This window comes from Oenanthe melanoleuca, chromosome 2, assembly GCF_029582105.1.
Source record: "Oenanthe melanoleuca isolate GR-GAL-2019-014 chromosome 2, OMel1.0, whole genome shotgun sequence".
Taxonomy (NCBI): domain Eukaryota; kingdom Metazoa; phylum Chordata; class Aves; order Passeriformes; family Muscicapidae; genus Oenanthe; species Oenanthe melanoleuca.
This window is the reverse complement of record NC_079335.1, coordinates 132106995-132122981: the sequence shown is the minus strand read 5'-3', so window position 1 is coordinate 132122981 and position 15987 is coordinate 132106995. Positions and strand designations below refer to the sequence as shown.

Genomic DNA, 15987 nt, shown 5'->3' with positions numbered 1-15987 from the left:
TGTCCTAGAGGGAAGCAGGAGGAGATCAAGGTTTCTTTCCTGCTATATCCTGCTATATTGAAGTTGATGAGAAGATGTCAGAGAAAAATGTCATGATTTTATTCAAAACAGGGGGAAGCATGACTGGAGCAAGGAAGGCAAAAAGCAATGAGTTCATAGCAAAAAGTCCTAGCTGACAGCATGAGCCTGCTCCTAAAAACCTTCAACTTTTACCCAAAGAAACGAAGAAAAGAATGAAGAACAGGGATATGTTTTAGTCTGAGAGATGTGTTCAGCTTGTACCACATGGCATAGCCAAATCCAACCAAATAACCAAAATATTAAAAACAGCACAAAGTTTATCCGAACATTCTGTTATTAACTAAAAGGTTTGCAGTTACAAATATGCAGTAAAAAATGCAAGACTTTTCCAAGAATAAGGTTTCTAATACAGTTCTACTATTTGAAAGTTCTCATACTACATTTTTTTCTGGTGTTTTCTTTCCCTGTTTTGTAATTTATGTTCCTTCTTTCTTCTCTCTGGGTGAAACTTCTAAAAAACCCTATCTTCTCATTTTCATAAGTATCTCCTTAGTTAAATCAGTTTTACAACATTAAAATGGGGTCTTACTATTAGACCCTTAAAACAAAAAGAAAGCTGCTTCAGACAGAAGTCCTCTTGGAGAGGGAGGCTTGCCAAAGACCTCATGCAAGCCACCAGGGGCTTTGCTATTGCTATTGATTGTACAAGGAAGGTTCACAGCAGGATACAAGTCCAAAACAAATAGCAGGATAAATAAATAATGTTGCTGTTATTCTGCTGACATGATAGGATGTCTCTTCCCAGCAAAACTGTAAATGCCCGTTCAGAAGCCCAAAGGAAACTTCAGATAAATGCAACTGTCCTGAAGTTACTGCATCAAAGAATCAGTGGAAAGCTTATTATCATGTGACAGACCAATCAGTCTACTCAGATACCCTATAAGGGGTATAAATACAAGACTCAGCAGGAATCAGGGTAACAGACAAGCAAAAATCTTAGCAGTTTAACTGATGACTCTGAAACAACCTTGAAAAAACTTTTCTAGGATGTAATAGTTGTCATTGTAGGAAAATATTTGCTGCAATTCAAGAATTCAACTACTTATTTTTTCATAATTTCTTTTTAAAGAGAAATCATACTGTAAAAGAATTAAATGAACACAGGTCTTCAAGGTTGCTACAGCTTTTCCTTTGGTGACAACTATATCCTTGGCCAGCACCCTACACTGAAAGTGCACTACCAACTCCATTCATTTGAACTTTGGGGCTCTGTGTTGCAGAGTTTTGTGGAGTACTGGTGGAACAGAAGGTAACAATGATTCACAGTCTGCAAGGTCTTATGCAGCAAAACATTAAGAAAGCAAAGTCAAGGAATCAGTTTCAATGTCAAAGTGGAGCAAATGTGTCACAATCCATGGCTGATTGACATCACTTTGAAGGCAGTGAACTCCTTGAAAAACCATGACTGTTTTCCCGATGGGCCCCTAAGGCACTGTGCAATTCAACTTTGTAGAGGCAAGCATTGGCTTAATATAAAGTTATACAGAGAAGATTATAGCTTTTGGATCCTTACAGCTTCTGCTGAGTATTGATGAAAAGTTATTTTTATGACCTACCTTGTCCATTAGGAGTAGATTCTAACTAGAGCACTTTTTTCTGCTTCCTACCACCCTGCTCTTCTCATTAGCTCTTTTTTATGAGACTTAACTGAAATCGATGAACATATTTCATATCTAGATGTTTATTTTCTTCACACTTCAGTTTTCATTAGGCCTAAAGTGTCTGCAGTTTATTTTTCTATTCACAAGTACTTGATGCCACTAAACTCTGTATTAGAATACAAATGCATACTCATGTGAAACCTTTGGCCTTATGAAGTGAATACACACAATACCTTGCAAACACTGCAGCCATGCCTACCAACACCTGCTGTCTCTAGGAGCTCCAGCAGCCAGTACATCCCCCCTGAGACTCAACTATTGCTGCAGGCTAACAGCCCCTCCACTTCTTATTTGCCAATACGGGACCCTATTTATGTGGGAGTTAAGTACAGCATCCCTAAAGGCACATCTTAACTACACAGAAAAAAGGGAAGGGATATGCAAATAAAGGAAATGAGAATTCCACTAAAAACAACAGTTTTGAAAACAACATTGGCAATGTCTTTAAACTTGCACAGCTGAAGACTACAATAAACTTCCTGAGAAATCACAAGAAGCCAGGTTCTCACCCTAGGATAGGGTGAAGAAAGGGTGTCTAATGGACTGCACAGAATGTGTATATGCTGAGTGAACTACCAGGTATGCCCACCAGCACAGCATGTAAAGGCAGCTGCTCCATCTGCACAAGATCTCTTCCCTCTATCAAGTTTCCACTTCAACTGAAATGTCAGAAATTGTTGTCTAGGGAGAGAAAAAAGCAGAATGTGCACCAAAGATGAAAGCTATCCAGGCATAAGCACATCAAGATGCCACTGTAGAATCAAAAAAAGGATTGGCTGATTTACATTCGAAAAAGAGATAGGTTTGCAAAGCCAGCAAGCTTCAATATTTAAAGACGTATCACATCAATAGTCTGTGATTACCTCATTCTAAATTACTGTATCCTATCACGGCTTCAGTAAGGGAGAGAAGATGCTCTTGATTTCTCAATATTAGAAAGGGGAACTACAGCATAAATTTGCATCTTGCCTTTCCATCTATGTGCAGTTCTCTACAGTGTTTAAAATTGCACTGCTTAGGGACTATGTTCACAGTTTTGAAATTATATTTAGCAGAACACTTAAATATATTTACACTAAATAAAAAAATGGGATAGTGGTGGCAGAGCGTATCTAGCCACTCTGAATTCTAAACTGGAAACCTGTATTCGACAGGATAAAAACCATATAAAATCAGTCTGTAGCTATTATTTGCCACATTTCCCTCAAGAAAGGAAAACTATTTATTCCCGTTGATGATTAGCCGTTTGGTCCTGTTAACTGTATTTACCTTGATAAATGTTCAAGATGTATATTTTCCTCCTCACATTAAAAGTATTTGTATTTCAATATTTGCAACAGTTCCTGAATAAAAGGAGGGGGAGTTTGAGAGGGGAGAAGTGGAGAAGACTAGTAAAATAAAATATCATTTAGTTAAAAAATTCCAATATTTGGGATTGGAAATGGTCTGGAACAGGGCAATGGGCTCTATCACAGTCAATGCTATATGACAACACCATTCCAAATTACTGTGTTGAACCCTAAGCACTTTTTCCATTTTTCTTCAGAGCTGAAAAAAACCTTCTCCAAGTGCGCTTGTGTGCTCACTTCTACCAATTTTATCTTGACATGCTGGATTTAATTCCAGAGCCACTGGCCACAGGTGCATCAGGAAGATGGAAATACCAGATCCCCATGCTTGCTCTCCCCTATTTTCAGAACCTGGCAGCACCACAAGGTGGTGAAATGAGGGCAAAGTAGTTTGGCTTTAGTGCAACTACTTTGAAGCCTTTAGCATTGATCTAAGTGAGAATTCCCAGCAAACAAGACCCTTCTGAAAAGGTCTAGCATGAGTCAAGGCTGGCAGCACATTCTCATCTCTGCAGTAGCAATTAGTCTCTTCACTCCATGGCTGAGATCAACTTCTCTGTTCTCTTTGCCAGTAGAGGTTCTTGGCATTTCTTAAGGGCACTTACACTTCCTCACAGCAGTTGTATTCTGCTCCCTGTTTGAGGTGGTAGGCTGCTATGCAAAGGTCAGTTATTTTCAGCTCTTCTTTCTGATTCATTTGAAAAGGCAGCCTGATAACTGATGAGCCCTTTAGATTCTTTGCAGGTAATGTCCTTTCCACAGTCCAGTACTTTTACAAAAATATGATTACAATGCAGTTGGTTTTCTCTTTAAGGCTCTGGTAGATTTCTAGCCCTATGTTAAGTCTGAAATTAAAAAGAGATCTCATTTTTATTCAAGTTATTTAAATGCTCTGTTTCTTTCCAGTAGCTTTGCTACCCTTACACTGCATGTAATCAATGCTGCAGTTGGTCACTCCCTGTTTGAGCTCTCCCTTGGTCCACACAGCACTGCTCACAGATAAATTCTCCTATTTTGCTGATGCTTTTTCTTACAAAATTACTGTTCAGCTTCTCATTTTTGAGAATATATGTTTTAATATCCATGATTTCTCTCCTTGTCTAAAAAGCTACTTTTGTTAGCTTAGTCTCATACTTTTTTGGATATGTTTTTTGTAGTGATGTTTGCATTATTAAATCAATAATAACGCCACAACACATAAAGACGTTTGCTAGCATCACCTTGAGCTGTTTTGTTTCCTTAGTAGTTCAACTTAGAGAATACTTTTCACCTCTGTACATAGCCATGAAAATCTGACCTGGTGAGGCTGGAAGTTATTCTGCAAGATCCTCTCACACTCAAACTCTGCCAAAGCCTTTGAAAATCAAGGAAATAAGAAGAGTCTGTTCCTTCACAGGATCCTCTGTGATTGCCAAGACAGATAAAATGACCATCAACAGCCTGTTCCTTGTTTTGCATCCAGTGTCCCCTTACTTCTCTGACACTAGAGAAGCCTCATCATCTTCCCACGTCAGATTCAGGAAAATCACTCTGTCAGAGCAGTCAAAATAGAATTCCAGCATTTTCACTATTCAGGAAAGATCTCTTTTCCCCAGGCTTCATCACACTATTCCCTCAGAGGCACTAAACTGGTGCTGTCAGGTGCTGTCAGCTTTTCTGATGGGATTTCACAAATTTTCATCTCCCTTGAGTTTTTGAGCCTCTTGCACCTTGTGTCAATATCAGGTTCATGGCTTCCAGCTTTCACTACTGATTGGCATGAGGGCTGACCACAGCAAAGATTTCTTTGAAGTGATCTACATATCTGATTCCCCTTCTGTATTAGCTATGAATAATCTTTCCTCTTTATTCTCTGTTCAGCACACTTCCCCCATTTACTCTCCTGCTGAAATGCTTAATCTTTTCCCATTATAGCAGTAGCATCTCCTCTTTATCTGTTATATTTTTCATCTTTTTCTATCTTTCCCTACAAATCTTTTCACTAGTGGTTTAGCTTCTGCTACTCCTTCTGTGCCTTCTTCCAAATTTTTTTTGTTCTTATCATTTTGGAGTTCTTCCTTCTCTTGGCAGTGAGCCACCTTTTCTGTCTGTGACTTTCTCCAGTTATGACTCTTGCAGTTTAATAACATTACTGCTGAGCTGATCTCAGGGCTGCTGAGTCACTTTCACCTCTGTTTGACAGTCTCAAATGAATCCCACAGCACTGACTGGAGCTTTGTCATAGTATCTTTTTGCCATTCCATTTTTCTCTTTAGGCCAATTCCAACAACTGCTTGAAGTCACTACTTTGCAGTTACATTTACAGTTTGGCTATGGTCAAATTGGTCAGTGGCACCAGTACTTTAGATCAACTGTGTTTTGGATGAAAAAGCTGAATTTTGTTTTGTCACCTATCAAATGTGCAAGTCTACATGAGTAACTACAGGGTTTTCAAGAACAGACATGAAATCTAACTTAATGACTCTTTGTCAAGAGAAAAAAAATATATTCTGATTTAGACTCTAGTGTCGTACCTCACTTCACAGCCTGTGAAGCACAATGATCCTTCCTGATAAAGAAGAGAGTGATCCTTCTTGATCTATCCTCCAAGTTTCCAAAAATAAAATCATGGTATTGAAGCATCAGATATTTCACCAAAACCACTGTGCTTAAATCCTTTAGAAATACAAAAACATATATAGACATATATAGAGAGAAATATTCTCCATGATTCCTTCCTATTTGAATTGCTTTATACTTTGGGATCTATGATATTCTTTGCCAGTGAGTGACATAAAGCAACTAAAAGTTGTTTTTAAAAAATTAAGTAGTAGTATTACACATTTGAGAGATCCCTTGATCCTTAATCCCTCTACTGATACCCTAAGAGGAACCATGAATATACATCTATGTTCACACATCAACATCTCACTGTTGTGCATTATTTTATGCCATACTTCTTGCCCTTGTCTTTTCCTCTGCCACCCCTTGGTTATCTACAAATAGTGCAGCTCACCTAGTCCCTTGGGATCAAAATTTCAAGAGCTTTGATCCTGGCAGACCTTGGCAGATCTTGGAAGAAGTATTCTCATATCCACATGCTCATAATCCCCCTTCACAGAGCTACATTTGAAGGGTATCACATTCTCCAAAAGCCCACTTCCCACACTTGCCCCAGCAGTTCTATTATTTATTACCATTACTCTGAATTTGCAAATGTGTAAGTTGGACCTATTGATCTTTAGTTCTTGCAACTATTATAAGGAGTCTTTATAAATACAGATGTCACATTTCCTATCGTCCATTGCTCCTTTACTGCTATTTATGTAAACTTGTTACACAATAAATAGTTCATTATTTTTCTAGACAGAAGTTGGAAGAAGATTCTCTACAGAAACTCTAAGAAGTTCTAGCAGAACAGACTTAAAATTTCAGAGACTTGCAAAAGTCCCCCAAAGAGAAGCCTGCTATAGGCTTTATCTATTTATTGCCATTCATTTTGTCAAGATCTGAGTGGGAACTCATGAGCTGGTACTTACCACTTTCTCTGTAGAGTCTTATTATGGCCTAGGTCAGTAATAAAGATCATGTCAAAATGAAAGTTGTATAATCACATTTTGTCAGTAACACTTCAGCATTGTCCAGAAGGTCTCTGTTCTCATGGGCTATGCTCTGTGGCAGTGCAGAGCTCCATCTTTTTCCTGTGGTTGGTCTTTTAGCAGCTGCCTTGGATCTCACACATACTCCACACTGTTGACAAAACCAGGCTGATGGCAATTTCTGATTGCAGGTACTGCCTGGTCATAAGAAGTGCAACCAGTGTAATCTGAATAGCTGAGGTATTTCTCCACTTCCCTAAAATACTTATGATCTGCATCTGCTCTTACTGATACGTTGATCTATTTTAAGACAAAAACATGTCTTGCCACTTCTGTCAGAAGCTAAAGGATGCTTATGGACCTTTATAAATTCTTTTTGTGAATTATTATACTTACAGTATCACTGCCAAGGTGCCTGCAATGTTTCTTCCCAAGTGCTTTCTGTTGGCAGACCTTAACTTTTCAGGACCTTAGTTTTTTGAAGGTAGTAATTACCAGGAGACCCCATGAAGTACAAGCACTGAGAAATCTTCTGCAGTCACTTTTACTAAAGAGGTAACTGATCCCATTTACCTTCTGATTTTACTGATCAACAGCCAGATCAAAATGCCACATATCTTCTGTTCATTCCTTTCAGCACTGAAAGCACCTGAACTTAACACCTTTAATTTTCACCTCCCATCTTTTGCTCCCTTGAACACTTTGAAGTTTGCTTCTTGATATAGTAGCAGTACATTGTTCTTTCTGTTAAAATGTTGGATTAAAACTATTTTTTGCAACCATTTGAATATTACAGTGCTACACGTGGGAGAGAATCCAAAGAAATGCTCTTCTCTGACTCCCACACAGCACAATGGAAATGAGCAGTTTAACACAGCAGCTTTAATCACAGACATATATACTAAGCTAATTGTGGTTTACTTCACTAACAGTTGGAAATTCTCAAAAAGACAGATATTTTGAATATACTTCAATATGTGTTCTTTCATTTTCATGATTTTACCTCCTTGGCAGAGAGTACATAGTAAGCTACTAGTTTTCTTGCTTCACTCCGAATTTCTGTAATTTCCCAATGTAACCAGCAGTTTTCTTATGCAAATTCTCATTGTTGTCAGTATGTCTGCTCTTTACACAACTTCTCATTTCATGGTAAACACACCAGATCTTTTTCCTGCTGTAGCAACAAGATAAAGTACACTAAAGGAATATCCAAGAAAAATTCAACTCAATGACATGAAAAGCAATGAAAAATCTATCAGTTTCTACTCCTTGAAAACACCAATCATAATGGAAAGCTTTGTTAACCACCATATTATTTCTTTTTTCTCATGCTCCCTTCCCTTTTCCTTGTGAGATAAATATTTAGAGAAAAGTCAGCGTTCCTGTAAGGTACCAAAATTATAACTGAATCTATCTCTGGTCAACTAAATGAATTGCAATGTCTCAAAGGCATAATTTTTCTTTAAGGGAAAAGGAATGCTTTGTTTTATGTCTAATTCTCACTCATTCATATGATATGATTTCTAATGGCAAGAGGGAATCTGGAAAAAAATAAGCACAAACCCTTTCCTAATGACTGAAAAGCACTTTAGAAACAATGAAAGATGTGTATATGCCTCTTTAGTATTGCTTTGGTATTAAAGATTCAGATTCCATGTGTTTCTTTACTCATACTCATACTTTGGAGAAATTACTAATCATTACAAATGTAAAAAATGTGCTTTTAACGACTAGCAAGGTTTTGTGAAACACAAGATTTTTTGTGTTATGTCTAATAAAGATATATCTTTTTCTCTAGCAGATATCTATATCAGAACATATGCAAGTGTACAAATGCAAGAGTGAAAACTATTTTGCAACTTATTTGTGAGAAAACTTAAATATTTCCTATAAAACAATCAATATTTCAGTATGTACAAAAGAAGTCAAGGCCAGATTGCAGTAGCTGCATATCACTCTTTAAGTCTAGAAGAAGTTTTCACTTACAAGAAATTCTTGTCATGATGTTGTGACCTTAAAAGTGAGTAACATTACCAGATTAAAACCTCAAAAAATTGGAATGAAGTTCTTCTGCTAAGTTAATGTCAATCAACTAAACAGATGCCTACAACAAACTTTCCATAACAAAAAACTTTATTAATACAATTAAGTCTGTAATTTGAATCATTTAATATAATATCATTAAATACAAAGACATTGTTAGAAACAGAAGAGGAAAAAATAAAAAAAAAGGAATGTTATTGCTTGTTCTGTGATTTCCTGGCAGGATATTAAAGTCTTTCAAAATGAGCCACGCATTTGTAACACAGACACTGCAGGATCAGGAAGACTGTGGGATTAAGTGTCCCAAAATCCAAAATGGAAATACTTATCTAGTTATAGAAAGTGGATGAAACTATTAATTTCAATACTGTGTGCACACCTACGTTTCCCAAATTTAAGTAGTGAATATATGCCAGCTTCAGTTAATTTCTTTATAGTAAATTTGAAGTTTCAGAGAATATTCTGCATTTACTGAGGCAATAGTGAGATTCCAAGAGATGTTACCAGATTTTCAGTGAGGTAAAAGCAGAAAGTTCATTAACTTAGTACATAAATGCTGCATCAGTGATTTACTGACACTCCTTACTATACTCATGCTTTACTGAAAAAAATAATAATCTTTAACCACAGAATCACATTTAAACTCTCTAGGAACTAGATTTATTCAGAAAGATTTCTCTTTGCCATAATTATTTTCCAGCTAATCTCTCAAATATATTGAAACCAAACATCATTCCCAGTAGTGGTAACACAGAGACTTTCAGGATCCCAAGTTTCTAAATGACCCATGTCCCCTTAGATATGTGCATAATTAATTGGCCTGAGTTTCCAAAATTATTCAACAGTTTCCTTGATTTTTGCTGAACATCTATAAGTGCAAGCATGTTTCATTGGAAGATACAAATTATTCAACTTTTTTTTTTTTTTTTTTTCTTTTCCCAAAACCACATAAACATTCCAGTTTGGAAATCCCATCTTCCCCCTGAGCTGCGTTCATTGCCTGAGAAACTGACTCTCAAAGAGGGAAGTTACACACCCAAGATAAACCAACCAGTGAGGAGGAAAATCAAAGCAAAACACATGGCTTTACCTTAGCCTTGCGGAAATGGTAGACCACCAGCATGCTGATGAAATCCAGCAGCATGCAGAGCGTTTGGAAGGAGATGATAGCCAGCCGTAAATACTTGTCCTCCTGTGCATAGCAGGGAGTATCATCTGTGCAGAAAGAACATCCTTCTCTGCAGGGTAGGCAGGTGTAGACTTCCTCTGACAATTCACCACCAGAAAAGCGATTTTCTGCATCCTTTCCTGAAAGCAGCAGAACGAGGAGAGACACCTTTAGCTGTATGGGATGGGGAGCTCATCACCAGTCCTCTGCTGCTCTTCCTTTCCCTCCTGTTCTCTCTCAATAGGTTACAAAATAGCTTGCCCAGTGCTGCTTTTCTCACTGAATCATCCTTTGTAACATTCAGAAAATGCAGACCAATGGGGAAAGTGAGCTTATGAAACATCAAATGCTTTCCTGTTATATTTAAAATGGGCTAAATCTGCGCGGGAAATTCTATGAAGAAGAATTTTGAATGGGGAAAAAGTTACATTAAATATTTGGGAATAAGGAAAGGATTTTACAGATAGATGAAGGGTAGACCCATTAACTACCTAATGTTCATAGTAAAAGCTCTGATCCTATTTCAGATTGTTCCTCAATTTTATAAAAATGTTATCTAGTGAATTAATGAGTTTCAAATGAGATTAAACCCTTCTTAATTAACATTTGTTCAACAGGATGTTGCATGATTGCACTGTCCTCAAAGCAAAACCAGTGCACTTAGACTAAATATAGTTTTCCATTGTTCACACAAGCACAACAGGAAGAAAATCTATTGGAAATTTAACATTTTGTCTAGGAAAATCAATGACTCTTGAACTGACATCTCATCCATCAATGTGAACCCATCAAGAGCACACACAGAAGGAATCCTAATTTTTCTGACCCATGACACTTGCCCATAAACCCCTGTAAGGCTGCTTACCCTATAGGTCATGAAGAGAGTTAAAAGGTGAAAGAGAAAGGGGGCAAAAAAAGAGAATATTTTTAAATAAAAGGAAAAAATGAATTTGTTGAAAATGTTTTTTATAGGCAAGACAGCCTTAGGAGCTCACAGAAACAACAAAATGCGGCTGAAGCCAAATCAATGGTGTGTTATAATGTGTGATAACTCCTCTCACTTTTCACAATTCTAGAGAACTGCTCAAATTTCTTTGAAATTCTCCTCTGACAGTGAAAATCATGCATTGCTGAGTCCTTCAAGAGACAACCTACTCCACCTAGGCTGCACATACACGGAGGCTTATGCAACTCTCTTCAGACTTTTAGCTTGAAATGATGCAGAAGGTTATATACGAGGGTAATTACTTCTTGCTTTTTCAAATCTATATCCGAGTGCTCATGAGCACACATCTGCTGCCAGGCAAAGCCTGGGAAAGGGACAGAGGACATGCTCCTTGTCCTCAGTGTAGGATGCTTTGCTCCCACATCCCAGAGTGAGTAGAGAACAGGATGGTATTTCTCATGCAGATCGTGAATTTCTCTTTGGAGTTGGATTCTAAACTAGATATTGGAAACCTGAATATAGCAAAGTAGAGTGCTGACTCATATTGGAAGTCAGATTTTCAGATACAAGGAGTCAGCAAGAAGAGATCTTTTTGACCCAGCCTGTGTGAGACAGGAATGGAAATCTTGGAAAATAACCATGCTTGGGCATACCAAGCAGGCGGAGAACCTTTAAGGAACACCAATGTTGAAGATATTCTAGGACAGGAACATCTCTTCAGAGCACACCCATGGATCTCAGCCTATTGTCATTCCAAGAACTTTAACAGAAACCACCTTCCCCAAGTCTGACATCAGATCCCTGCTTTCTTAATTACAGCTAGAGCAACAGACCCACACTGTCCTCTGCCAGAGACAGAAGTCACAGTCTCCCACCTCCCATCTCCATATCCAAACCAAGACTGCATTCTCTACTCTCCAAGTTTTCCACTTCTATTTCCTCAACATTTAAGCTCATGTCAACCTGATTTTCCACCACATAGCTGCTTCTTTAGCATTTCTATACTTGCCCTTTAATTAGCCCATCTCTTTAAAACCTCACATTTCTGAGCCCCCTAAGCCATTTGTTAATATATTTTTATTGCGTCAACTCAATAAATTATTTGCAGTATAAAAACTTACACACAGAAAAAAATACAATTCAAGCCCCACAGTTATGAGACTACTTGCCAGAAATTTTATATGAATATGGCTTGGTAATTTAGCATGATCTAAACTTGATGCACTTACTTTATTTCTGAAATGTTCAACCTGGAAAGCCATTACAAATACACTATATTCCATTTTATCCAAGTACTTTCTTATCTGAATCCTATGTGGGAATGTCTTCATGTGGATGCTCATCACATACTACAGGGATAACAGTTAAATAAACAGCTGCATGTTGAAGGAAATATCCCACAGCAAGCTTTTGTTTAGATGTGTCTGGTGACATGTTTAGAGATTGGGATGGGCTGCACAAGGAGGTGGTGGAGTCACCATCCCTGGAGGAGCTTAAGGAAAGACTGGATGTGGCACTCAGTGCTATGGTCTAGTCTATGGCAGTGTTTGGTCATGGGGGGACTCAGTGATCTCAGAGGTCTTTTCCAATCTATTGCTTCTGTGATATTGTCTGTTGTATACAAAGGAAGATCACTGATGCACATCTGCACTGTCTGCACAGCCAGCCAGGACTGATTCTTCTGTGAATATCTCTTGACTATCAAATGGAGGTGGAGGTGTCTGAGGGACAACTGGATGTGGCACCCAGTGCTCTGGTCTGGTTAACAAAGTGGAGATTGCTCACAGGTTGGATTTGGTGATCTTAGAGGTCTTTTCCTACTGGATTTGGTGATTCTGTGGGGTTCTTCCTTACAGCAAATAAAAGAAAGATCGAAAAAATTGGATCTACGTGAAATTTTCCAGAATGCAATGAGGAACAATTAACAATCACTATGTTTTTGTTTTATTTTTTTTTTTCTCCTTGACAAAAAGAAGGAACTTTATTCAGACCCTCCAAAATAAATTTTCAGGGAAGAACTGTTCATTATATATACACTGACAGGGATCTTGTCCACCCACACCCTTGACCTGACTCTGTGTCTCAGGGCACAGCTACCCAATGCATAGTTGAACATTTCTGCTCTTTTTGTCTGGTCCTGGCCCCTCACCAAAGTCAATCAGTTCAAGACACAGATAGTCCAAGCCAAGCCTGGAGTGCCTCTAATAGAACAGCTAGATGTTTCACAGTGCCTTGTCCTATCTCAGCAGTTCTTTGGGATTACATGTCTCCTGCAGTGAATAAAACCAGTTTTTCCTCCCAAAAGATGACAAAATATTCTAGACACTGGTAAGGTGGATGGAAAATAAGTCATTTATGCTCTGTGTAAGGCAGCAGCAGTTTTTGCACTGCCACAAATGAGATTGAAGCAAACACTGTGCTGCAGGAGTTAAAACTGAAAATGAGGAAGGTGTAAAAAAAGAAAAGAACAGAAATAAAATGCAGTAACCAAAAAATAAAAAGGATAAAAAGGAAGGAGAACAGAACAAAACAAATTAGGTGCAAAGTAGGAATAGGGACACAAACTAACATGAAGTATAATAAAATAAACCAAAAAGCTTAGATGTTTCAGCTATTTCCTCTACCATATTTTTTTTCCTAGCTCTCTCTCTTCTATCCCAGTCTTCTTTTTCTGTCTGATTGGCCCATCTGTTTTTGAAATGTTCTCCTGAGGGTAACTCTTCATCAGCTTTGGTTCTCCTAAGGACACTTTGCCACGCAAGGGATGCCTCAGCAGCTGCAACACTGCCAGCTGAGATCTTCCTGCAAAGTAAGAATGGCACCACAGACTGCTGAGAGCCAGGGCAGGGACTGCCTTGTCCCAAACCAAATCATCCTGCACTCCAGTCAGAAATCAGCACATGAACACAGACAGTGCAGTGCATGCTGAGCACTGAGAGGAGCAAAAGACTGATTCTGCTCCTGTTCTATAATAGAGTAAATTAAGGAACACTCCAGTTGCAGCAGTGATGTTACAGTAATTTGGTGAGAATATAACTTGACCACTTGGCACCAAAACCTGATTATCAGCCATGGTCATAAGCCTCATCCCAGAAAGAGATCATGGAAGTCAGTAACAACCTTCATATATGCAAAGATATATGTGCAGTTTCTGCTGAAGAACCAAAGCCAAAGGACAGGTGTAAAAAATGAGAATTCCTACAGAACTGGAAACATCTCTTGGAAATTTTTATGTGATCATGGCAGTGTTAGAGACAGCAAAGTCCCATATTCAGACAAAAGAGCCACTTCTGATGCAAGCAGGGTGGGTTCCACATCCAAACAGCAAGAGCTGAGAATTTCTGCAGTATATGGATGAGGCACTGCTAAAGAGCAGATTCAAGGCTGAACAGAACACCATTGCTCTGCTAAAGATTTTTCAATGCAAACCTGATTACCCCATGAGACAGAGAACAGAAGTGCTTTGGAGAAGGATGTTACAGGAATGTTATATAAGCATATAAGTAATCATCAGCTAGTCTATTCTACCTATACTGATAATGCTATCTAAAAATAAGCCATTAAGAGAAAGTGCATAACCATGTATTCAAGCACTTACAGGTTAATACAACCTGTGTACATGAAATGTGTTCTGTTGTAAAATCTATTTCCAGCCTCAAAAGACACCCTGGAAGTATGGTAATAACTTTGTCCTCTTCTAGTACCCAAGGTCCTCATTAACACACGCAGAAAAAATAGAAAGGTTTTACATGTTTTGGCACTGTCAGTTCTGAAGAACGAACGCAGACTTGGGAGGGAAATGCTCTCTACCTGGCTTCTTATTCAGTGAGAGAACAGCCTGAATTCCAGCTGTGTCCATCCCACACACTCTTTGGGAGTCTACAACATGTGCATCCTCCCTGGGAGCAGCAACACCATACTGCTTTAAAAAAAACAACTGATGTGCAGAATCTTTCCTACACAGGACACTGTTTATGTGACACTGCAGGTTCCCAGAGAGCCACCAGCAAACTGTGTAGAGTGTTCAACATCTCTGTATTATGCAGTTATCTTTCACACTCAAACCAAAACATTAATGTTTGCCAAAAGCAGAACCTTTCCCTCATTCAAAAGGTGAACACTTCACACACAATGTGCAACTGTAGTTATCTATTTTGCTGTGGTGCAGAATTCCAGCATGACTGAGAAATATTCCCATTTCAGGACACAACACAATCCAATTTTTCAACTGAATGAAGTACAAAGCTGGTTATTTCTTTCTATCTATCTCCTTTATAATACCTTGAGACCTGCAAATCTTTGCTGGCTCTTTATTTTTTTCCACTAGGCATACTTTCTAAATGATTAACATTCCTATTCAGTTTCAACTCTTTTATCATCAGATTTCACCAACCTAGCTCCACAAAGAGATCTCCAGGTCAGACAGCTTCTGTCAAAACTGCTTACAGAATTCGTGTCTAGAATTCCTATGCTAACATCATTTTGAAACACCAAATACATACTACAGCTGTTTTAGCCATGTCATTTTTTCTTTTTCTTTTTACAGAATGCAGCTGTGTGACAAGGCCAAGTTTCCTTTGAATCACAGGCTTTTCTCATTACTTTAGTCATTTCCAATCTCGCTGTTCACTTTTTGAAATCATCTACACAACTTGGCAGATGGAGCGGCATCTGGATGAATTTAAAAAGTTCTTCATTACTGTTTCAAAACTCAGGTTACCTCACAGCAGCAAAAGCTCAAATCAAACTGGCCCCCTACATCCTTCAATATCAGCATTTACAAACTTCCTTAAGACAGATTTCACTTTATTAGGAGCTAAATAGCCATTTTAAGGCTCTTCACTTTAAGGCAAATGAAAAAAAAGATGGAGGTATTGCTTTTACCATCGAAAGACAAATTACCCTCCAAGAAAACCACGCTCTTGATGCTGACTGCAGTTGAAACCTGGGTGACTAATAGATACCAAGCATATGTATTTTGCAAAACTGATATGAAATAAAGTTAATCTCATCCCTAATGATCAACGTTGTTATGATCTCTAGCCACAGTTTTTGTGTGTTTCAATGGTATTTGGTATGAAGTTTTCTTTATATGCTCTCTCAAGGAATTAAATTCTAACTGCACCAGAACTCACTGCACTCCAGGAAGAATCAAACATCC

General features: G+C 38.2%; 1 protein-coding gene across 1 annotated transcript in view; it reads right to left on the bottom strand.

Annotated features, from left to right (window-relative positions):
• GPR158 (G protein-coupled receptor 158) overlaps positions 1 to 15987 on the bottom strand; it is a 180792-nt gene that overhangs the window by 84403 nt on the left and 80402 nt on the right. The window contains exon 4 of the mRNA XM_056483286.1: positions 9803 to 10020. Coding sequence (XP_056339261.1) covers positions 9803 to 10020 — 218 coding nt within the window. The remainder of the gene's footprint in view (positions 1 to 9802; positions 10021 to 15987) is intronic.